The sequence below is a fragment of the Cherax quadricarinatus genome, chromosome 11, assembly GCF_038502225.1.
Source record: "Cherax quadricarinatus isolate ZL_2023a chromosome 11, ASM3850222v1, whole genome shotgun sequence".
Lineage (NCBI taxonomy): Eukaryota > Metazoa > Arthropoda > Malacostraca > Decapoda > Parastacidae > Cherax > Cherax quadricarinatus.
Window position 1 is genome coordinate 46,106,774 of NC_091302.1, and position 23,290 is coordinate 46,130,063.

Consider the following 23,290-nt stretch of genomic DNA (forward strand, 5'->3'; position numbering starts at 1 on the left):
GACCTCAGAGTGTGAGCTGAGTGCGCTAGAAGTTGAGGTGACGTTTCTCGGTAAGAGACACTGTAATGCGTAGTTATCGTGATCTATATAGCAAGATGAATGATGGGTCACATAATATACAAAGTTTGGAATTTATAGAGTATATGGCTCACCAAGCTTGAAATTTATCAGGTATGGGAAATAACGCTTGAAGGGAATGAATGTAAAGTGTTAGCTCCAGGGTGAGGAATTATAGCGAGTTAAAAAAAAAGATTTTAAAACTAGTCTGTCTAAATCTCATTACAATGATAAAGATACTCGCAAGAATAGGATATATATATACATTATATGTATATATATATACATTTTATATATATATATATATATATATATATATATATATATATATATATATATATATATATATATATATATATATACATGTATATATATATATATATATATATATATATATATATATATATATATATATATATATGTATATATATGTATATATATAAGTAGCATGATAGCTCTAAGCCTTTCGTGTTGCAATCAACACATCAGGAGCTTGCAGAGTTGCAGCAAAGAGGAGGATGTCCAACCAAATACTATTCCAAAGGACGTCTTCACCATAGAGCGAGAGAGAGAGAGAGAGAGAGAGAGAGAGAGAGAGAGAGAGAGAGAGAGAGAGAGAGAGAGAGAGAGAGAGAGAGAGAGAGAAGGGAACAGGAAATGCCCCTAAGGCATACCAGTGCCCATAGTCAGAAGGTTAAATATTATAGCATTAGAAAAATCCCACAAGCATTAATATTGTAACAGTAGCCTAAATAATATAATAATAATAATATCTTTATTTCTGCAAGTACATGTACAAGGTATACAGACCATAGCTGACATCACTGACATAGTACTGCATAGAAAGCCGCTTGTTATGCTGAGCATTTCGGGCAAATTAGGTCAGTTTTGTTCCAGGATGCGACCCACACCAGTCGATTAACACCCAGGTACCCATTTTATACTGATGGATGAATATGAGACATCAGGTGTCTTATGGAAACACGTCCCTAATGTTTTCTAGCCTTACGGAAGATTCGAATTCCGGACCTCAGTGTGTGAGCTGAGTGCGCTAGCTATCGAGCTACGTGGCAGTAATCCAAAATTCGGTCAGACTCCGCTATGATATAAATGATTTTACATACTACATAATTATATTGCCAGTAATATAGAAGTCACTGGCAATTATGGAGTAACCATCTACGAGAAAGCGGATCCATTTAAAGGGACGAGAAAACGGGAACATTAAAGGGGAGACTTATAAAAGTTACACAAAGAAACCGGAGGCTCATTAAAATAAACTCATTTAAAGAGGGATGCATCTGTATTTACAAGAGAGACAGCCACAGTTATTCATCCCACATGATTCTAAGGCAAACTCTGGTTCAACCTTCAGAGACTGCAAGAAAAACAGGCTCTAAGTCCTCGGTGTAACACTACAATTAAGACAATCAATTGCATTCGTATAAGAGCCCAATTCTTGACTGTGTACTACTGCCTCAACTAAAAACGCATCTAATAACACGGCAAATTGGCAGGAAGCAAGCGTCATCTTCCCTTGTTCCTCTTGGCTTGAAAGGAATATTGTAGAATCGGCAATTATTAAGCATGATAAGCATTCATTATACAATATCAGTGATGGGTCGTTCAAATTAGGTGAGTTTTTAGTTGCGGGAATAGTACAGTCAAAAACTGGGGAAGTGGAACAGAATTCTTCCTCCGTAAGCCATGCGTGTTGTAAGAAGCGACTAAAATGCCAAGAGCAAGGGGCTAGTAATCCCTTCTCCTGTATATATTACTAAATTGAAAGGGAGGAACTTTCGTTTTTCTTTATATATATGTCGTGCCGAATAGGCAGAACTTACGATCTTGGCTTAAATAGCAACGCTCATCTTGCCATATAAGACAAGTGAAAATTTGTGTATGCAATAATTTCGCCAAAATCATTCTGAACCTAACGAAAAATATATATTTCACTGTGTTTGTTTAGTATTAAATTACTGTAAACAGATCTAAAATATATTTAGTTGGGTTAGGCTAAAATAAATTGTTCTTGTTATAATAAGGTTAGGTAAGTTTTTTAAGATTCTTTTGGTGCAAAATTGAAAATTTTTACATTACATCAATGAAAAAAATATATATTTAAACGTATAAGAGAAAATTTCAGAAAGGACTTAATTTTAAATGAGTTCTTGCTAATTGACCAGTTTTACATATTCGGCACGACATTATATATATATATATATATATATATATATATATATATATATATATATATATATATATATATATATATATATATATATATATATATACATTTATAATATATACTTTCAGCAGATCTGCGGAAGAGGATATCAGAAGAGGGTCGAAAAATACAGATCAATTAATCTCCCGAGTTTCTGTCTCCCTGTGGGTTATTAATGAGCATACGCATATATCTGCAAGCATACGCAGCATAATTCGCACAATGAGTCTATTAAACCCTAGGTTCTTGTATTTCAACTAAGAGCTGTGAGCCTGGTGAGAACCTCAGATCTACCAGCTGCTTCACAACCACAGTACATTAGCCACTTGTTTAATGCACACTTCTGTAGTTCCAGGCTTCTCGGATACCAGTGTCGACGAGGGCCGTCGTACCTTACAGCCCTACCCGTTCTCAGGCACCTGCTGTGCCCTTCCTGATACCTGGGGTTGGCCTCCGAAATCAGGTCACCCCAGTACCTTTCCATCTCCTTCCCCTCCAGCAACCCACACATCTCTTCGGAGGTACGCTTCGGTTTTAGTATAGTTTATTTTATATATAAAAAAGTGTAATAAAGACCTATAACACGCAGCATTCAGTAACTCTGCCCAGCCGTCTCACCGTAAGAAAATTATGTGATCACACGGGGATTGTCCATATTACACACATACACACACATTAATAGCACAGGATGATTCACAACAGTAATATCCTGGGTTCTAATTCTCGAGAAAGAGCGATGTATGGACACAGTTGTTTATGTCTTGTATTTCTGTTCACCAGTTCTTCACGCCCTGTGTCCTTGTTTAGCAATCAGTAAATGGATACCTTGGTGTTACTGGGTTATTGGGAGTCACAGCATGGAGGATGGCCAAATGCTTCGCTATTTAAACATATTAAGTCATTAGGTTTCCAATATACATTATGAAAAAAGAGTTTGTATCTGCAGGAGACAGTTGTTCTAATACTGAGAAAATGAAAGGAAATCCGGTGGCCTCTGTTAGAAAGTGTTGAAGCAACTTGATTCAAAAATTCTTGTGGTTTCTTTTAACTCGAATAAATATTTATCCTTTCGTTCCATTAAATATTTTTTGATTGAATCGTATTTGTAGATCACCAAATTGTACATAACTAAATGCTTCAAATTATCGTACCATACACATACACTGTATTTAATGTACACTTGTAAGTTGCACATCTACATGTGAAGGATGATGTTCAGATGGTGACTTATAGATATCAGACACAACGCATCTTCATCACCACTCAGGTCCTTCCACATTACTAGCACATCAAAATCACTTTTAATCAACCTCTAGTCTTAATTTCAAACCATGAACATTAACCTGTTATTAAAAATTCTCCAAATTTATTCTCATCCTTGCCTCGTCACCTTCCCACAGTGACGCCAGACGTGCCTGGAGTCAGCGTGTGTCCTAGCGGTCTCGAGTGTGTACCACTGGTGCGTTGTGCACCTTGCTACCATGAGGTGGAGAACCAGCCACAGCTTGCTTGTTCCATCTTTGGTGGTGCTGTGGGCGTCTGCTGCCCTGAACCACCCACTACCAGTGAGTTTAGGTCTTGGTTCTTTCATCAGTGATTTGTCTCTAGTTTATTCAGTTCTTTGTGTTGTATCACATGATCTGAATAAATACTGTTTATCTGAACTGCACAGCATGCTAGTGGCTTTCTGTTGTGCCTAACAATATTTTATTACATGTAAACTACATTATTTGGATACTACATAAAATAAATAAAGTACAGTGGAACCTACCTGTTCGAACGTACCAGAGCTCGAACACACCGGGTCCGAACAATTTTGTTCGGAAAAAAAAAAAACTGACTCGGTCTTTGAACGTTTTTCTGGAGTCCGAACGCACCGGCTTTTTAAAAATTCAGCTGTAAAAAAACTCTACAGGAAAGTCCTGTTTCAAAAGTGCTTTGAAGTGACCTCTGACACTGACATGACTCTCAGAGACTTTTGGAAAAGTCAGTTGAACATCCCCCACCTGGGTACCAATTAAGTTCAAACACCGAGGTTCCACAGTATTTGAATTTATTTCTAGCTACAGGAACATCTTCAGTATATAACGTTCCTATTTTGTTTACAATTCCTCTTGATGCTACTGAAGGATTCTACATACCGCTTCCCCATGAATACGTATTACTCTCAGTATATACCAGCATTATGGATGTTAGTGTCAGTTTTATCTTCCAGATTACTAATTATTATAAAATCACACAAAAAAATAATCCGGAGTGAATACTCCAGCTGTGCACATTCTTGTAAAACCTGTTTTGCCGTCTCATCTGGTTCTTGTCATTGTGTTTTTGTGTCAGCATAAAGCACATCTTTAGATCCTCTTTGTATATCTCAGTGTCATCCATTGTGAACAACAAGTCACAATACCGTGACTGGAACAATACACAAATAACCCACTCTTCGGAGAGAGAAGCTTGCGACGACGTTTCGATTCTACTTGAACCATTTACAAAGTCACACTAATTGGTCCAAGTCGGACCGAAACGTCGTGGTAAGCTTCTGTCTTCTATGTGCGAGTTATTTGTCTATCCTCCATTTTAACTGGCTGTTCCAGGTTTAAATCCCCTATTGTTTATATTTTATCTTTTACATTAAATTTGCTTTGTTTCGAACATGATGAAGCGATATGGATCCTTTTTACCTTTGTTCGTTGTTCCTTTGTAAAAGTTTCTTTCTCCAAATCTTTGTTTCTTTTCATTTTTTCGTGTACCTTAATTCTAATCTCTCTGAAGTAACTCCATTCTTGTTTACATATAAAATAAGTAAGACACATGTTAAACAGTTAGGTAACTTTATTCCGAAACGTTTCGCCTACACAGTAGGTTTCTTCAGTCACGTACAGAGGAGGTACCAGAAGCAGCAGAAGATTGAGACACTTATGCAACACATGGGAATCTTTATTGAAGAAACGTTTTGCCACACAGTGGCTTCATCAGTCCAATACAAAGCAGAAAGGTGTAAGGAGAGGAGGAGTTTGAGGTAATCAGTCCCTCAGCTTGGAATCGATGTGTTCAGTCACGTGAGTCGAAGCAGGAGGCGGGATCACAGTGGAACCATCCATTATTGGACTGATTACCTCAAACTCCTCCTCTCCGTACACCTTTCTGCTTTGTATTTGACTGATGAAACCACTGTGTGGCGAAACGTTTCTTCAGTAAAAATTCCGATATGTTACGTAAGTGTCTCAATCTTCAACCTGTCGGTTCTCAAAACCACTTATCACAGAAGCAGTCGAGATGTAAAGACGATATTAGCAGTCCATCACCCTTGAAGACGTAATATTGAGGTGATCAGTCCCTCAACCTGCAAAAAGAGTTTTGCTTCATAGTCTGGAACAATAATTATGGACTGATTACATCGCCTTTACACATCTACTGCTTCTGTTGCCTCCTCTATACTCAACTGAAGAAGCCTACTGTTAGGCGAAACTTTTCAGAATAAAGTTACCTAAGTGTTGCACATGTATCTTACTTATTAACGTACAAATATAATGAATGACGTTACTCTCAATCACGGGCAGCTCTGCTATGAAACTAATGAAGCCTAAATTTCAGGGCCCCTAATCCTGGAAGGGCCCCAGAAGCGACTTTAGTCCACATTGCTTAAAATTTTTCGGTCTTCTGTATGAGAAGGATTTTTTTTTAGATAGTAATATTAATAATATAGTGTAATTCATTACAGAATAATAGTTAAAATAAAAATTAATGATAAAAATTAATTGTTATTAAAGTATCATGCAGCCCTAGCCTTTGTGAAGGTGACACCATAACAGTTCAGGCTTCAGGACTAAAAATATGTAGGTCCGCCACTGTGTATGTATACTCGATGAACATTTCACTCGTCAGGAAACCTGCAGCAGGTGTTCACCGAACCTGTGATTGAACTTCCTCCCCTGGGCTTCAGTGATATCATCGTCCAAGAGGCTCTCAAGCTGGGTATCTTGGAGGTGCAGAAGATAGAACTCTTGGAGGAGGTAAATACTTGTATTTACTCTGTTTCTCGTCTCTGACTTCGTAAAGACCTTGCTCGTCACTCTGTTTAAGCTCCTACCTGGAATTAAAAAAGACAGATTTCACTTCTCTTTCTTTCTGCTTCCAATTCTTCAGTCAGTTCATTTTTTTTTTTTTGCTCTTTTCTCATTTTTTTGTTCTTTTTTCATTTTTTTTCTTCAATTTTTTGTTCTTTCTTAAATTTCTTTTGTTTTTCAATTTTTTCTTTGATTTTTTTTTTCAGTTTCTTGTTCTTTCAATATTTTGTTCTTCTTAAGCTTGAGTTAGAAATGATAAATACGACTTGATCTTACAAGAACAACTTAATCCATCACTCATACCAATCATACAGAGAATTAATGTTTTGCCCCAACAGTTAATAATTAATATTTACGTGAAGAAATAAGCTCAACTAGTTTATTTGAAGATCAAGATCAAGAAAGTATAGGTAAGTCGCAAATGGGGAGAGCGGGGAAGACGGGACAGGCGAAGAATAGCGTTGGGGAGGAGTGTTGTTAGCCGTAGAAAAAGAGCGGGAGCTTCCCAGCAGCTAGGCGATTGTGGGACAGACTTCAGAAAAAAAAAACATATCACGGGCGGGATTTGAACCCGCAGTCAGAGAGTCTCAAAACTCGTGTCATTACGATTTCGTGAGTCATGTTAATAACAGACTTCAGAAATAGGAACAGCAGGCTCATTTTCGTTGGTTTTGTGGAAGTTGGATGTCAGCAGACTTGACAAGCTGACAGCAGATTAGTCGCAGGACAGGGCAGGCAGAGAACATCAGAGGGTAGCATACTGGTAGTGTTGTTTGACGCGAATAGGGTGGTAGGTTTGTAGGAGATCCATTCTCAAATCTCTTAAGATGCTTCTAGAGAGGTAGTAAAGTTTTGTCTTGTTTCCAAAAGTGAATCGAAGAGGCTTGAGGAATTCCAGAACTTGGGTGAGTTATGGCGGCCTATGTCGGCGATTTTGGGCTGCTCTTCTTAGCTTCTTTGAGTTTCTCAGTCAGCGCTTCCTTCCTTAGAGGGCATTTGGCTGCAAGGGTATGAAGAGTGCCCTTGCAGTTGAGGCAGGTTGGTGTAGCATTGGTGCTGGAACAGGCTTTGAAATCGCGTCCTTCTTTTCCACAGTTGGAACAGAATTTCTTGTCTTTAATGGGGCAGTCGGTCGTTGAATGGTGGTATGAATAGCAGTTCCAGCAGGGAGAGACGTGAGCGAAACGTTCTGGTTCTGTTTGTCGTGGATTAATATGGTAGTAGGAGATTGCTAGGCCATCAGAAAGTACTCTGGTAGCCATATCGATGTTGGAGAAGGTGATCTTGATCATAGAAGATGTATTTGGGATCTTGGTGATGTTGTCAGTCGATGACCAAGAGTTTTGTTCTTCGATTGAGGTCTTCAGGTCATCAGTCGATAAGGATGTTATGATCTTGTTCAAACATTTGACAAAAACAGAAAGTTTCGCCAGCAGAAAAGGTGGAGAAACGGTGAACTGTCGGTCACTAAATCTTTATAACGGTGTCGTCCATCAGTTTAGAAGCTTCAATTATTATTATTATAATCAAGGGGGAAGCGCTAAACCCATAGGATTATACAGCGCCTGGGGGGGGGGATGTGGAAGGCATTCAGGCTTAATTTGGGGAACTGGAGCACAGATCCAATTCCCTAAATCAAGAGCCCCTCACCAACATCAAGGAACCTTCCCTGAGGGGTTAGAAGCTTCAAGATCGTCAGTACAGACGACAATGAAGGAGTCTTTCAACAAGTGGATAGCTGTAAATTTAACCTGCAGGAAGGTCTTTACAGCGGCAGCAAGGGCAAGTTTGGTGGAGTCACTGATAACTCCACTGGTTGGCCTGATCTTTACACGATGGGCAAGCATCGTGAAAGAGTAGAGGCGCTGTTATGTACGTTATAGATTCCCCTCCCCGACGGGGATCGAAGGGATACTTCTTGAGGTAGATCGACTGTGACTCGCCAGTAGCAAGGTCACGACCCTCGAAAAACTGTAGCCAAACAGATTCTATGTCCAATGCTTCTAATCTTATATTTTGTCTAACGCAACAATTTAAATTATCTTTGACATACATTGCCACTCCACCACCATGGTCCATATATCTTACCTATGAGTAACCCACAACCACAACCTTCATTAGCAGGGCAGTTAGTGGTACCTTAAACCTCGCTAACCACTGAAGTACACTCGTCCTGGAGAATAGAGAATCGATTTCCTACCTTCAGATCTTCTCTATTAAGCTTCCTTATCTTGATACTTCTACCTTTAGTAGAGATCACATTCCACTTGAGGCGGATGCCACTCTTCAATTCACTGTTGGTAACCTTTTCCTCCACGCCGACTCCACCCTTCTCACACTCACTCCCAAATCCATCTAGGCGTATTTTCAGCCTCCTATTTTCCTCTTGGAGAAGTAGAACCTCCTCCTTTAACACTTCAACCTGAGATTCCAAAACACTACAACAAGCCATACACAAATAACCCGCACATAAAAGAGAGAAGCTTACGACGACGTTTCGGTCCGACTTGTTCCACACTAATCCCCCAGACAGCTAGAACAGGATAACCTTTCGTAACCACTGACCTCAGCGTACTGACCACTGACTGCAGGTAGAGCAAGCACACACAATGTATTCTCTTGTCACAGGAATTACAAAGGCGAGACATCGAGCTAACGAACGTTCGTGACCCAGCTTACCACCATCTCCAGTTCTTCCGGACATCTCCCCTGGCTCTTGATCTTAACAATGCTGCTCTGGCTCATGTTCACGCTTCAGAAGAACTCAGGGACAAGTGAGTTTCCTTTACGAGTGATTTTTAATCCTTGTTGATACAATATGAGGCACTGAAGAACTCTCATGTTTACTTCAGTGCTCATCAGTAGTTAACTTATAAAGATTGGACAGTTGTTACTTACGCACTTACTAACATAAAATTAAAGGCAGCAATGTACCCGCAGGAAGATTGTCTGTGAAATTTAGCAAGTAAAAGGCCATTTCCTCGTCTAACATTTTGCCTTTTGCCTACAGCTTTCGTTTGAGTTCCCTGCAGGCAGGATATGGTCTGCAACAGATCAACGTAGCCAACACCAATTTCGCCAACACCTGCCAGGTGAACCCCGTGTGCCAGGAGACAGACGTCTACTACCGCAGAATTGACGGCGCCTGCAACAACTTGAACAATCCCATAATAGGCCAGGCCAGGACAACGTTCCAGAGGCTACGTCCTCCACAATACAGTGATGGTGAGTGTTGTACATATATGGTATACAATACCGACAAGATGAAGAATAAGACACATGTTCCAGGACAAAATTGGAAGATAGATGAACTACATAGAAAAGATGAGGTAATCAGTCTCTCAGCCTTGGAGTTGGTGAAGAGCACCGTAGTCGTTTCGAATCTTCACAGACTACGGTGCTCTTCACCAACTCCAAGGCCGAGGGACTGATTACCTCAAACTCCTTCTGCTCTTCACCCATTCTTCTCAGTACAGGACTGAGGAAGCCACTGGCTGGATAAACATTTCTACACTGAAGATACCCAAGTTTTGCACAAGTGTCTAATTCATCACCCCCTTACTTCTCTGAACCATTTATCTAAATACATATTATTAACATATTTGCTAATAATTACTTCTCTGCTTGCAGGTCTGTCGCGGCCCAGAATGAGCCGGACTGGTGCTAATCTTCCTTCTGCACGACTTGTGTCCACCAGCATCATTGGCGACATGGATAGACCCAGCTTAGAGTTTACCATCTCTATGATGCAGATGGGTCAGTTTATCGACCATGATCTCACCCACACTCCCATCAACAGACTCGGTGAGTATTAAGTAATAGCGCTAAACCCGTGTGAAATACCCCACTGTTAGGTGTTAGAGGACTAGAATCTTAGTAAGAGTGCGTAATGAGAATCATAGTTTGCGCAATATGTTAGTTTCAATTCAAAATTCCTTGAAAGAGTTAGCAATGAAGGTGGAACCGTCGGAGAGGAGTGCAGAATGAGGCAGCCATGACAAAGAAAATGTCGAAAATGAAGTCTGCGTGTTTTCTGATAGAAAAGATTGTTGACTAATAAATGCTATACTGGTAGCACAATGTTACAGTCATCAAGTCACGGTGCGGCCCATGCTAACATTCCTATGATGTATAAAAATATATCTAAATGAATCTTGTTAGGCCTCTAGGTGCTGTGACCCCTACGGGATTAGCTAATAATAATAATAATAATAATAATAATAATAATAATAATAATTGCTAAGCCAGCATGAACCAGTGGTAAACGCACTGGCCAGTGAGTTTTAGAACTCATTTGCCATGGGTTAGATCCCCAACCGATTTGTAATTATACCTTATTTACCGTAACATAGCTGAAGAATATCCATAACTATGTGAACTAAGCCTGAACCGTTTGTGTGTGTGTTAAATAAAGTAAACCTGACAAGCGCTTCTCTGGATTGGTCAGGTAACAACAGTGGTATCCAGTGTTGCTCGAACAACGACCGTGACTTCGCTGACTCTGCCTTCCTCCATCCCGCTTGCTTCCCCATCGAGGTGCCTGCTAATGACCCCTTCTTCGGTGGGACCGGACGCCGCTGCATGAACTTCGTCAGGTCTATGCTGGCTCCCCGCAACACTCCGTGTAATCTAGGCTATGCTGAGCAGGTAAGCAAGATGAAGTCTGGTGTTATTTACACTTCCTCTTCAATATTCACTTTCTCTCACCAGCATTCCCACCACTTCACCACACTTACATCTCTATCTGACAGATGAACCAGGTCACACACTTCCTAGACGGATCTAACATCTACGGATCGAGTGTCTCGGAGCAGCAGCAGCTGAGAGCTTTTCGTGGTGGTCTCCTCAGAGTGCAGGAGAGTGACCTCCTCCCAGCTGACTTACAGGTCATGGAGTGTGAGACCATCAGAGAAGGATTACCTTGTTTCATGGCTGGTAAATATATATTTTTTTCTGTTTATTTATTTCTTCCCTCTGCCCCAGAACGACCTCTTAGTCTTGTCAATGTGGTACAAACCTTTGTAACTGATACAGACACATTCTTTAATAAGTTGGCCGTCTCCCACCGAGGCAGGGTGACCCAAAAAAAAAAGAAAATCCCCAAAAAGAAAATACTTTCATCATCATTCAACATTTTCACCTTACTCACACATACTCAGTTTTTACAGAGGTGCTCAGAACACAACAGTTCAGAAGTATATACGTATAAATATACACAACATATCCCACCAAACTGCCAATATCCCAAACATTGCAGGCATTGTACTTCCCATTTGGTTTAAAAAGGCACGTGAGTAAACACTAGGACATATATACCGTCCTTTTAATCTCTGTGTTTTAGTAGTGATGAAGGTCCCAGGACCGAAACACGCTCACGCGTCTTTCAACCTGCTTGTGAAATAAATATTTGGAAGGCGTTGTACTCGTACTCCTCTGGATTTCCTTTCACATAAACATCTCGGAACAGTATCACTTAGCGATCTTTCGTTTTATAAATGGAGTATAGAACATACCTGGGTAAGGAGGGGTAGGGGTGGTGAGCCAGTAACAAGCTCATCATCTGACAAAGATGGTGGGAGTCGAGTCCAAGCTTGTCACCAGCTGTGACCAACAGTGAGAGTCGAGTCCCAGCTTGTCACCAGCTGTGACCAACAGTGAGAGTCGAGTCCAAGCTTGTCACCAGCTGTGACCAACAGTGAGAGTCGAGTCCCAGCTTGTCACCAGCTGTGACCAACAGTGAGAGTCGAGTCCCAGCTTGTGTCACCAGCTGTGACCAACAGTGAGAGTCGAGTCCCAGCTTGTGTCACCAGCTGTGACCAACAGTGAGAGTCGAGTCCCAGCTTGTGTCACCAGCTGTGACCAACAGTGAGAGTCGAGTCCCAGCTTGTCACCAGCTGTGACCAACAGTGAGAGTCGAGTCCCAGCTTGTGTCACCAGCTGTGACCAACAGTGAGAGTCGAGTCCCAGCTTGTGTCACCAGCTGTGACCAACAGTGAGAGTCGAGTCCCAGCTTGTCACCAGCTGTGACCAACAGTGAGAGTCGAGTCCCAGCTTGTGTCACCAGCTGTGACCAACAGTGAGAGTCGAGTCCCAGCTTGTGTCACCAGCTGTGACCAACAGTGAGAGTCGAGTCCCAGCTTGTGTCACCAGCTGTGACCAACAGTGAGAGTCGAGTCCCAGCTTGTGTCACCAGCTGTGACCAACAGTGAGAGTCGAGTCCCAGCTTGTGTCGCCAGCTGTGACCAACAGTGAGAGTCGAGTCCCAGCTTGTGTCACCAGCTGTGACCAACAGTGAGAGTCGAGTCCCAGCTTGTGTCACCAGCTGTGACCAACAGTGAGAGTCGAGTCCCAGCTTGTGTCACCAGCTGTGACCAACAGTGAGAGTCGAGTCCCAGCTTGTGTCGCCAGCTGTGACTCAACAGTGAGAGTCGAGTCCCAGCTTGTGTCGCCAGCTGTGACTCAACAGTGAGAGTCGAGTCCCAGCTTGTGTCGCCAGCTGTGACTCAACAGTGAGAGTCGAGTCCCAGCTTGTGTCGCCAGCTGTGACTCAACAGTGAGAGTCGAGTCCCAGCTTGTGTCGCCAGCTGTGACTCAACAGTGAGAGTCGAGTCCCAGCTTGTGTCGCCAGCTGTGTCTCAACAGTGAGAGTCGAGTCCCAGCTTGTGTCACCAGCTGTGACTCAACAGTGAGAGTCGAGTCCCAGCTTGTGTCACCAGCTGTGACTCAACAGTGAGAGTCGAGTCCCAGCTTGTGTCACCAGCTGTGACTCAACAGTGAGAGTCGAGTCCCAGCTTGTGTCACCAGCTGTGACCAACAGTGTCACTAGACACTATCCTCTATAAAAGAGACGCGTACGAAACGTTAGCTAACTTGTATTTTGGAGCCATTTCGCCCACCAGGAGCTTTATCAATGAAAAGATTTATTTACTGGAGAGGGAGAAATGTTTCCATAATAAACCTACCTAATGTGTCTTAAATATTCTAAGAAAACTATTCTTTTTTTTCAGTTTTTCAATTTCAAATTTCAGCAATTTTTTTTTTTTTTTTTTTTTTTTTTGGGTTTTAAGATTTTTTTTTTTTTTTTTTTTTTTGCAATTTCAACAGCGAGTGTGTGTGTGTGTGTGTGTGTGTGTGTGTGAAATAGAACTTTCCTGTTTCCTTATAAATAAAACACAGCTTTTTCCACTTAATGTTCGCCTATTTGGTCTTTCTAGTTTCAAATTTGCTTTGTGTATCCATCACATCAGTTGAGGGTTTATACGTTCTAGCGCTACATTATTCAGCACTCCATTCATCCCTTACATTATTAACTGTATTCCAACACTGGGTAGCTTTTAATAAATAAAAATGTCCATATGTTGTGAAAGGCGTGAGGATTACCTCATGCTTCCATACGGCAGCACCACACGGAATTTCCAAGCTTGCCTAACCTATCGGCATGACCTACTTCCACCTGGGGATTTGTCCGAGGTGACACCGCCTGCGACTGCTTCACCTCACCTGTCTACAGTATATAAGTTCCTTCTTTGTTGTATATTAGTTATAATCATAACCTTAAGTTTTAAAGGGGGTAAGCCAGCGGAAGGTTTTGGTCAGATGACCAAAAGCTCCAGCTGCGGGTCATCGTATGACTAAGACCCGCGTCAGGAAACATTTGCTCTGTTTCCTGACAAATCTTACCATATGCTGTCTTCCTTTCAAGACTGATGGACTGATTACGACTCCGGGCTGAGAGACTGACTACCTCAAACTTCTGATCTTCAACCACTTCTTTGTACTGGACTGGTGAAGCCACTGTGTGGTGACACGTTTCCTATAGATACCCAAGTGTTGCATAAATGTCTAACTTATTAACAGTACCACGATGCCGACTTGATCAGCAAGTACACAAGATTTTCAGAACCTGCGCTTCTTCTTAAGCAGGATTAAAAGTTACAATACTATGACTGGAATAATTCACAACTAAGCAACAGTTTAGAGATGAAGCTGTAGCCAACCTGGTCCAGTCTTTTTCCTCATTTTCTTACTTGACGTGTCTTCTGTTTTTTTCTCATCACCTTTACTTTTACCTAACATGTTCAATGGCTTTCTACCAGTTCTTCTCAGCTGTTACGGACCGAAACGTCCTCTAAGGTTTCCTCACCATAATTTGGTGAGGAAGTTGAGTTTCAAGCAGTTGCTCAAATCACACTTCTAGAAAGAAGGGCATAACAAGGCCTTCACAGGCACGGTATGGATCACAAATCCATTATTCCTGACATCGTCTGCTGCTACGTCGCTGCCATACCCTTCGAGCCCAGTGGGGCGGGGTTTATGACAGTCCAAGGCGCTTAGTTTCTCCCTACGAACCCCATGAGGACGGGGAATGGGGCTAGGCCTGGGAACAATTGCTCTCAGACGATGAATGGGTACTTGTACCACTTCCCATGGACGACTTGAATCAAAGACACTCCGGTGATAGGGAACCACGGCCTGGTCACCGACTGGTAAAGACCCGGGTCGGCAGTACCGGACAACCTCAGACAGATATTACTCCTAGTTATTACAACTATCATGAATTCCTCTTCGCTCTTTTAACCACACATCACTGCTGCACTCTATAATGCAACTTTAAAACCTCTCTACATCATTTCGTTATTTTCTTCATCCCTCTCACCCTATACAGCCTACTTCCAATACTCGCTCATACGTCTAAATTATTTTCTTAAAATCACTTACTTATTTTCCTGTTATACCTCATGGATTTGTGATCATTGTGATCACAAGCCATAGACTTGTACACTGAATGTAAAAATGGTATGAATAATTTTCAGTATGTATTGAACAAACTATACCAATACAATATTAAAGGTTATAAAGAATGGTAAGTACTATATGTCATGAAGAATGATACACTCGTGAAACATTTGGGAATCTTCAACATATCGGTCTTTTTTAAACCATTTACATCACTTTAGGACTTTATATAGCTTTTACCGACAACTAACCTAAAAACTTGGAAGCACATCCCGTCCCCAAGGTTGTATTAACCAACGACCCCACACAGGAGACAACCGGGTGAACGAGCAAGTGGTACTGTCCATCATGCACACAGTGTGGGTGAGAATACACAACCGTATAGCCCGGGAGCTGGCACGCATCAACCCACACTGGTCAGACGAGAGACTCTATCAGGAGACCAGGAGGATTGTGGTGGCCCTTTACCAGCATATTATCTACAACGAGTGGCTCCCTAATGTACTTGGTAAGTATCGCCCTCTCTCATTGCTTCCAATATTAACATCTGTACTTAACTTGAAGAATAAACGCCACATAACGGCGGTTAACAGTTTACAATTGACTCACAAATATATATGAAAACTAGAGGATATTATTTTCCATCTAGATCATTATCAAGATGAGAGTGATTTAATGCTGGTCCAAGACGGACTGAAACGTAGTAATAGTGTTTACTAGCGATGTCAAGATTACTAACCCATGAAAGCTCAAGAAATGCACTCAGTGCGGCTTATTTCCTACGTGGACATACGAGAATGACTGTAAACCGACAAATGATACAAAGACACTTATATCAAAGAAGAATCTTTTATTTATGCAACGTTTTACTCAACCGTAAGTGTCATATATTCATGCTTTGTTTTTCTTTACTAAAAGAACAACAAAAGTATATAAAGACCTTTTAATATCTTTCGCAAGAGTACAAAGAATCTTGTTATTTGACTCTAGAGAGACAGCAGACTCCTCGATGATCTACAGAATAAAACAATGCTCATTTGTCCCGAGTACGAGAGAAGTGTTACCGCCAAATTAGTCACTTATTCCATCACATGCTAGTGTTACTCGTGAGAGTTTGCAAGACCTGGGTGCTCTGCCCTGCCCTAAAACAACCCATGTGTGTTTGCAGGCAAGGACTACATGGTTGCCAATGGGCTACTACCACGGCGACGAGGCTACTCCAGGGACTACGACAGCGGCCTCGACCCGGCTATACTCAACGAGTTCTCCACTGTTGCTTTCCGCTTCGGCCACACCCTCGTCCAGGGTATGATTCAGTAAGTGCTTATTATTATTGTTGTTGTAATCTGGGGAACATTAAAGTAAAAATGATCATGCCACGCTTGGGTAATGGGAGACAAGCAAGTTTGATCAGAGGAAAGCCAGGGCAACTCTAAATCCTTCAATCAAGATCCCTTCACCAATATCAAGTAAGAAAGGTGGTCACTGCCTTAGCAAGAACGTGATTCAGTAAGTGACGTAGAGGGTTCTCTTCCAATAACGTCATTAATAAATCGCCTCTTTATTTCCTGAATGTAAAAGCCACTGTAAGTCTCCTTTCCAACGTTAGTAGCCTATGGCAGCATTTTCCCCAGGCTGCAGCCAACAGCAGCATTTTCCTCAAATAGCCAATAGCAGCATTTTCCTCAAATAGCCAATAGCAGCATTTTCCTCAAATAGCCAATAGCAGTAATTTCCTCAAATATCCAATAGCAGCATTTTCCTCAAATAGCCAATAGCAGCATTTTCCTCAAATAGCCAACAGCAGCATTTTCCTCAAATAGCCAATAGCAGCAATTTCCTCAGCCAATAGAAGCATTTTTACTATTTAGTAGCCAATAGCAGCAATTTCCTCCCTCTAGCAGCTAATAGCAGCAGTTTTTTTTATATAGCTGGCAATAGGAGTTTCCCCCATATAACAGCAATTTCTCGAACGTGGGTAGCAACAGCAGCTCATCTACACACAAGCTGGCAGCTTCACGCACTGTTTCCGAAAATGTCCTACTGTAGTGTTGTATATAGCATCACTGGTTGATTCGCCATGTCGGACATTAAGACACAATGATGACCAGACGCCGCCCATAATATGCCTATTTTGAGAGTATTCTCATCCTTCCACGACTTTACCATTTTTATCATTTATTGTAGTTTAGAGCTTAGTTTTGATTGTAGTAATAATAATATTACTTTTTGTGGTGTTGGGTGTAGTAATCGAGAAATGTTATGCCAGATCTAGTATTTCAAAAGTGGCCCAAGGATTTAGAAAGACGAAAAGGATGAATGTCTACCGGGAAGAGGAAGAAACTGGGAGATAAGAGAATATAGTTATCTACGTGGCTAACCTTCCATTGTAGCCTCAGTTACTGGCACACACCCAGTGTTCATTTGCAGACTATTATTTGTGTGCACTGTTGATATTAAAATCTAAAGTATTATTATCCAGTGTCAATGTTTAATCATAACATTTTTTTTCTTAACAACACAGCGTGCAGTGTTAAGGTGATGGTGCAATGTTACGGTGATAGTGATGTGCTATGGGGGATAATGCAATTTTAGGCGTTAATCTAAGGTGAATTAACATTAATGTGTATGTGGGGGTTCCCTGTAGGTTAGTGGGCAAGAAGGGTCAGTCTGCGGGAGTGTTGCAGCTACACGAGAACTTCAACAACCCGCGGCAAGTCTACACTCCTGGCAGGCTGGACGAGTTCCTCCGAGGCATGGCGACACAACCTGTCCAGATGTTCGACAGATTTATCACTTCTGAGCTCACTAACAGGCTTTTCGAGGTGAGTTATTACTTCTGAGCTCATTAACAGGCTCTTCGAGGTGAGTTATTACTTCTGAGCTCATTAACAGGCTCTTGGAGGTGAATTATCATTTCTGAAATCGCTGCTTCGAGGTAAGTTATTAGTTACTTCTTAATTAACATGCAATATTTATCCAGTGAATAATTTATATCGGTTGCCATACACATCGTACTTCTCGTTCCTCGAATTGCCAAAATACTGTTTTAATTATTTATGTAACTGTCCTATACTTGGCAAAAAAACTCCTCACTCCTTCTCTTCCCAACATCATATCCTCTAGCACCGAAGTAGATGAAGTGATTTCTTATATTATCTGCCATAATATTACCTAATCCCTCTAACTGGATCCTCTACTCTTGCCCCCGGGGTAAACACCTGGATCAGCCATAATATACCAACTAGCAAGGACTGAGGAAACATAAACCATGCTAATTTATCATAATTATTAGGCTTTACAAAACTGATTTTCGAGACTGCATGTTCATTTTTTTTTTCAGAATATTTCAGGAAAGAAAAGCTAAAACAGCTTCAAAAATATTGTACTCTAAAGTACCACATGTTTCTTTCTGGTGCTAGAAACTGTATTTATCAGACAAAATATTCAAATTGGGTTGCTATTCTTTTATCCTTGTTTATAAAGTATTATAAATTGATTTTTGGTGGTTCACAAGCCCACTGAAGTATTTAAAGAACCATGACATATGTACAGTATGAGTATAAACTGCTGGTGTATTCGGACACATGATACATGTATGCGTATACACCACAGGTGAATTAACATGCATGATAGCCTGAGCTTGCTACTACCTGCAGCTCACAAGACTGCCATCCCCACGAGCCCCTTTGGAGCGGGGCAGATGGCGGACCAGAGGTTTAGCTTCTTCCTATGAGCCTCGTGAGGACGGGGACTGTGGCTAGGCCTGGGGACAGTCGGTCCCAAAGATGAGAGGGTACTTGTACCTCCTCCCACGGGAGACATAGGTCTCGAGATACTCCCTAGACAGGGAGCCAAGGCCGGGTCACCGCTATTGGAAAAGACCCGGGCCGGGAGAGCACCGGCGAATAAAAAAAAAAATGCATGATATACAGTATCAAGTGTGTAAAAACATAGTAAATTGGATACATAAATATTTTGGTTTAATAGAAGAGACGGTTTGAGATATGGTTGACCGACTGGTTGGTGTCTACGTTGCAGACTCGGGAGATGCCGCAAGGTATGGACTTGATATCTCTCAACACCCAGAGAGCCAGGGACCATGGTATTGCCCCTTACAACGATCTAAGGGAGGCATGTGGACTTCCTAGGGCACGTACGTTTGAGGACCTACTTGATGTTCTTCCTGTAGAGGTAAGACTTGCGAGTAAATCAAAGTGAGATGAAATTAATGCAGAGGGACAGGGAAAGAAAGAAAGAAATAAAGGGAGAACGGAATAAAAGATGAACTAAAGTTAGCAACAACTTTCAGCTTAATTACATAAATATGACTTCAATGATTTTCCTGCACATTCCTTAAGTATTTGTTAAAAAAAAAAGAGGAAGAAAGAGTCAGTGTGTCTATATTTTCATGGAAATTATTATTTTAAAAATAATGTGCATTTTGATTAGTACAAAAAATTAAAATGTTAATGGAGATTTTTATTCACACCATATAAACTAAAGCCTTCTTATTACCATTTAAACGATCATCAATATAAATATAATTTGTCCTGCATGCCACACACAAAAGTCGATAAAAGACCACTTAGCCACTTAACATAGTACATTACGTCATACTATTACCCGCTACCCTGAACGAATACTCAACACCCGAGACCCCATACATATCACTTAACACTTGCAGACATAACGCGCAAGCTCTGACTACCATACTCCTACTGGAGCAATCACTATGTGACTAAGAAGGTCTGACCGCTACTTCTTTGACAGGTGGTGCAGACTTTCAGTCAGCTCTACGCTACAGTGGACGACATCGACCCCTTCGTGGCTGGAGTCTCTGAGAGGCCGGCACCTGGAGCTCTCCTTGGACCCACCTTCAGGTATGAGGCAAGGCCAGAAGTGATAAATGAAGAGCAAAAGAGGCAGGGAGATATGCCCGACACATGTAGGAAATAATTGCCAGATACAAGGCATTAAGTTGAGGACAGGGAGATTAGGGAACACTAGGGATATGGGCAGGTGGAGAGAAATACAGACAACGATAGGGAAAGAGACAAACAGAAAACGACAAGGGATGGGGTAGAAGGAAGATGCAATAAAATACAATGAAGAGGACAGGAGGGGAGGAAAGATAATTCATTAGTGTTGGGAAAAAGGAAAATGATGGGCTCTCTAGCAGGAAAACAATTTTCCCTGAAGGTAGAGCAGATGACGAAAAACAAAGAAAACAAGGAAGACTAGTTTTATTTCATGACGTTTGTCATCAAGTAATAAATAACCATATATCAGCCAGTTTCTCTGCGAATTTTTTTTCATTAATTTGGTATTTTTTTTTTTTTTTAGCTATCTCATGACAAACCACGTTTTCAGAGAAACTTTATTGGCCGGCATATATTTTCTCGTCCGAAAAAAAAATGTTTGACTAGATGGTTTTTTCACCACAGGTGCATCGTTGGTGACCAGTTTACCCGGCTGAAGCGGGGAGACAGATTCTTCTACGACTTGGCAGATATGCCCAGTTCATTTACTGAAGGTATGGTTATGTCCGCACCAGCTGTCAGGCTTGCAGATGTGAAGTCAAACTAATACGTTGATAGGCTTGCTGATTATTAGTTAGATTAATGCATGGATAGGCTTGCAGATTATTAGTCAAACTAATATGCTGATAGGCTTGGAGTTCAGTATTCAAACCCAAACGATAATAAGCTTGCAAATCAGAAGTCAAATTAATAAACACCTCCATATCCAAATGAAGTCATTAAAAATTGGACTTTCTAGCCAATAAACTTCAATTTTCAAATAAAAAAAAAATCATACAAATGTGCAAAAAAAATAAAAAAAACTTATTTGGGATATGTCAGTAAGACTGTTAACCATTCAGACATGGTCTAAAAATCTGGCCAATGCAATACTACAAGTTAGTCGGATTATAGTTTGAAAACTTGTGGGTGAATTTCAGTTACAGTCCTGATTTAACATTTCACACACATAACAGGAAAAATCTGGTACATCTAAAACAATTACACCTACATATACTAGTTGTACCTCTGAGACAGGTGGGACTGTCAACAGTCACAATACTCTCCCACCTTTGATGTCCATCTCACCTTAAACTCATACATCTGGACCCTAAATTATGTGAACATATAGTCCTTGAATTTATCAAATTAAATATTTCAAGCCAGTAACACTGGCTGTATTAATTTTGATTGTGGACTGAATATATAAAGGAAAAATTATTGTGAACTTGACGACTAAGGATTTGTTTGTTTGTTCTTTAAAATTTTATACACTATATAAAAATATATCTTACCAAATTACTGGCTTGATGATATATCCTAACGCCTCCCTAAGGCTGGTAAACTACTATTCGACAATAAATAGACACATTACCTGTAGCGAGATGTAATTCACACTAGGTGTACATCACGTATTTGATGATACATGTGATGAGCAATGTTGATTCTCCACCAACAGTTCACGTTTTTCATTTGTATCATTCTTATTTTGATAGTTTCACTTTGTATTTGAACCCTTCCAGATACACATTCAATTCACTTATTATACAGGACATTATATTTGCCGATACTATTTCTGTCGGCTTACATTAAATGAGATTAATTCTCCACAAATTACAAATCCAATCCGTACTACTCCGCCATTTTCGTTCCTCTCCTACGTTTTGTCTACCAGTACATCTTTTCAATTAATTTTATAACGCTTTCAGTGTGAACTACATTTTTATTATCGAAATATTAATTTACTTTAAATTATATCATTTTCACTTTACTTATTCAACTCCTTAAAGTATATAAGGAAACAATAGAGAATATAAGTTCTCATGCCACAGAACATCTTTTAAAAGTCACTGAAGATAAACACCTACACAATTTCAGATAAACATTATTATCCCCCATCAATTCAAACAAACAAATCCCAGGAAAATTATCTAAATTTTCCACATGTAGTATATTTTGGTAAATCAGAACTACGACTATTTTAACAGGGTTATTGTTTAAAAAGACACTTGAGCAAACACTAGGACATATTTATTAGAAAACGTTTCGGTCCTGTGACTGAAACGTTCTCTTATATGCCCTAGTGTTTTCTGAATGTCCTATTTGCTCACGTGTCTTTTTAAATAAATTTGTCGGTTTCAATTGCCAAAATTTATGCTAATAAGATTATGACCCACATCACACTTACAGCTCAACTTAATTCAATCCGGATGATATCCTGGGCCCGCATCATCTGTGAGGCTGGAGACATGATAGGCTACGTCCAGCCCCTGGCCTTCAGGCAACCTCGTGGCCTGTAAGTTACTTTGTGTGTGTGTGTGTGTGTGTGTATATATATATATATATATATATATATATATATATATATATATATATATATATATATATATATATATATATATAATAATATTTTGTCTTTAAATAAAACATACTTGCTTTGGACCTGTCTGCATAATAAACAATTTCACCAACAAATTTTTACAAAGTATCTGGTAGAGAGAAAAAAAACTGTGATCAAGATTTTTCTAGCATCATTCTGCAGTACTTACAAAACTTTAGGCTATTAAAAGTTCTCTTTTGTTACTTTTTTCTGTATAAAGCGCCATTTGCTGGTAATTTCAAGGTAAAACCCTTGTATAATTTCTTAATATTTGAATAAGTCTCTAAATGAACCTGATATGTTGTCTTCTCTTTCAGGAATGAGAGAGTTCCTTGTGACAGCCCCACCATCCCTGGTCTGGACCTGTCACCTTGGATCTCACAGGCATAGAAATAATCACTTCCACACAGGACGACACAACGTCCGTCACTCCATTTTATAATGTGTTCTTGCTCAGAGGCGAGCTACAGCTCCCAAACCACGCCATCCATTTTCTTCATTAAGTGTTATTACTGCGATGACCTCCAGAGCACTGTTATTGAACAGTGACGCCACCAATTCTTTCAGTTAAATTTTTTTTACCCAAGTTGTGACAATATCCACCATCATATCTTAGGTATTTATTTTATTATGCATACTCTTGATCACTGACGAGATAATTTCAACAAGTTGATACCTTCACTACTGCCAGTAAGTCATTTCTTTCCACGAAGGATCACACGCACGCACACATGCCAACATCTGCACATACTTCATCACCTCCATAAATCTCGTCATCTGCCCACAAGAGTGTTCGTCTGGT

At 40.5% G+C, this 23,290-nt stretch overlaps 1 protein-coding gene across 1 annotated transcript in view; it reads left to right on the top strand.

Annotated features, from left to right (window-relative positions):
• The window catches only part of LOC128687633 (peroxidase-like), a 50,100-nt gene extending 27,025 nt beyond the window's left edge, over window positions 1-23,075 (top strand). The window contains exons 4-19 of the mRNA XM_070084068.1: window positions 2,634-2,805; window positions 3,685-3,849; window positions 6,170-6,297; window positions 8,980-9,125; window positions 9,362-9,576; window positions 9,982-10,155; window positions 10,799-10,998; window positions 11,103-11,286; window positions 15,398-15,595; window positions 16,256-16,403; window positions 17,735-17,912; window positions 19,129-19,281; window positions 19,861-19,970; window positions 20,535-20,623; window positions 22,299-22,404; window positions 22,806-23,075. Of these exons, the coding sequence (XP_069940169.1) occupies window positions 2,634-2,805; window positions 3,685-3,849; window positions 6,170-6,297; window positions 8,980-9,125; window positions 9,362-9,576; window positions 9,982-10,155; window positions 10,799-10,998; window positions 11,103-11,286; window positions 15,398-15,595; window positions 16,256-16,403; window positions 17,735-17,912; window positions 19,129-19,281; window positions 19,861-19,970; window positions 20,535-20,623; window positions 22,299-22,404; window positions 22,806-22,878 (2,439 nt within the window). The 3' untranslated portion in view covers window positions 22,879-23,075. The remainder of the gene's footprint in view (window positions 1-2,633; window positions 2,806-3,684; window positions 3,850-6,169; window positions 6,298-8,979; window positions 9,126-9,361; window positions 9,577-9,981; window positions 10,156-10,798; window positions 10,999-11,102; window positions 11,287-15,397; window positions 15,596-16,255; window positions 16,404-17,734; window positions 17,913-19,128; window positions 19,282-19,860; window positions 19,971-20,534; window positions 20,624-22,298; window positions 22,405-22,805) is intronic.
• The last annotated feature ends 215 nt before the right edge of the window (window positions 23,076-23,290 follow it).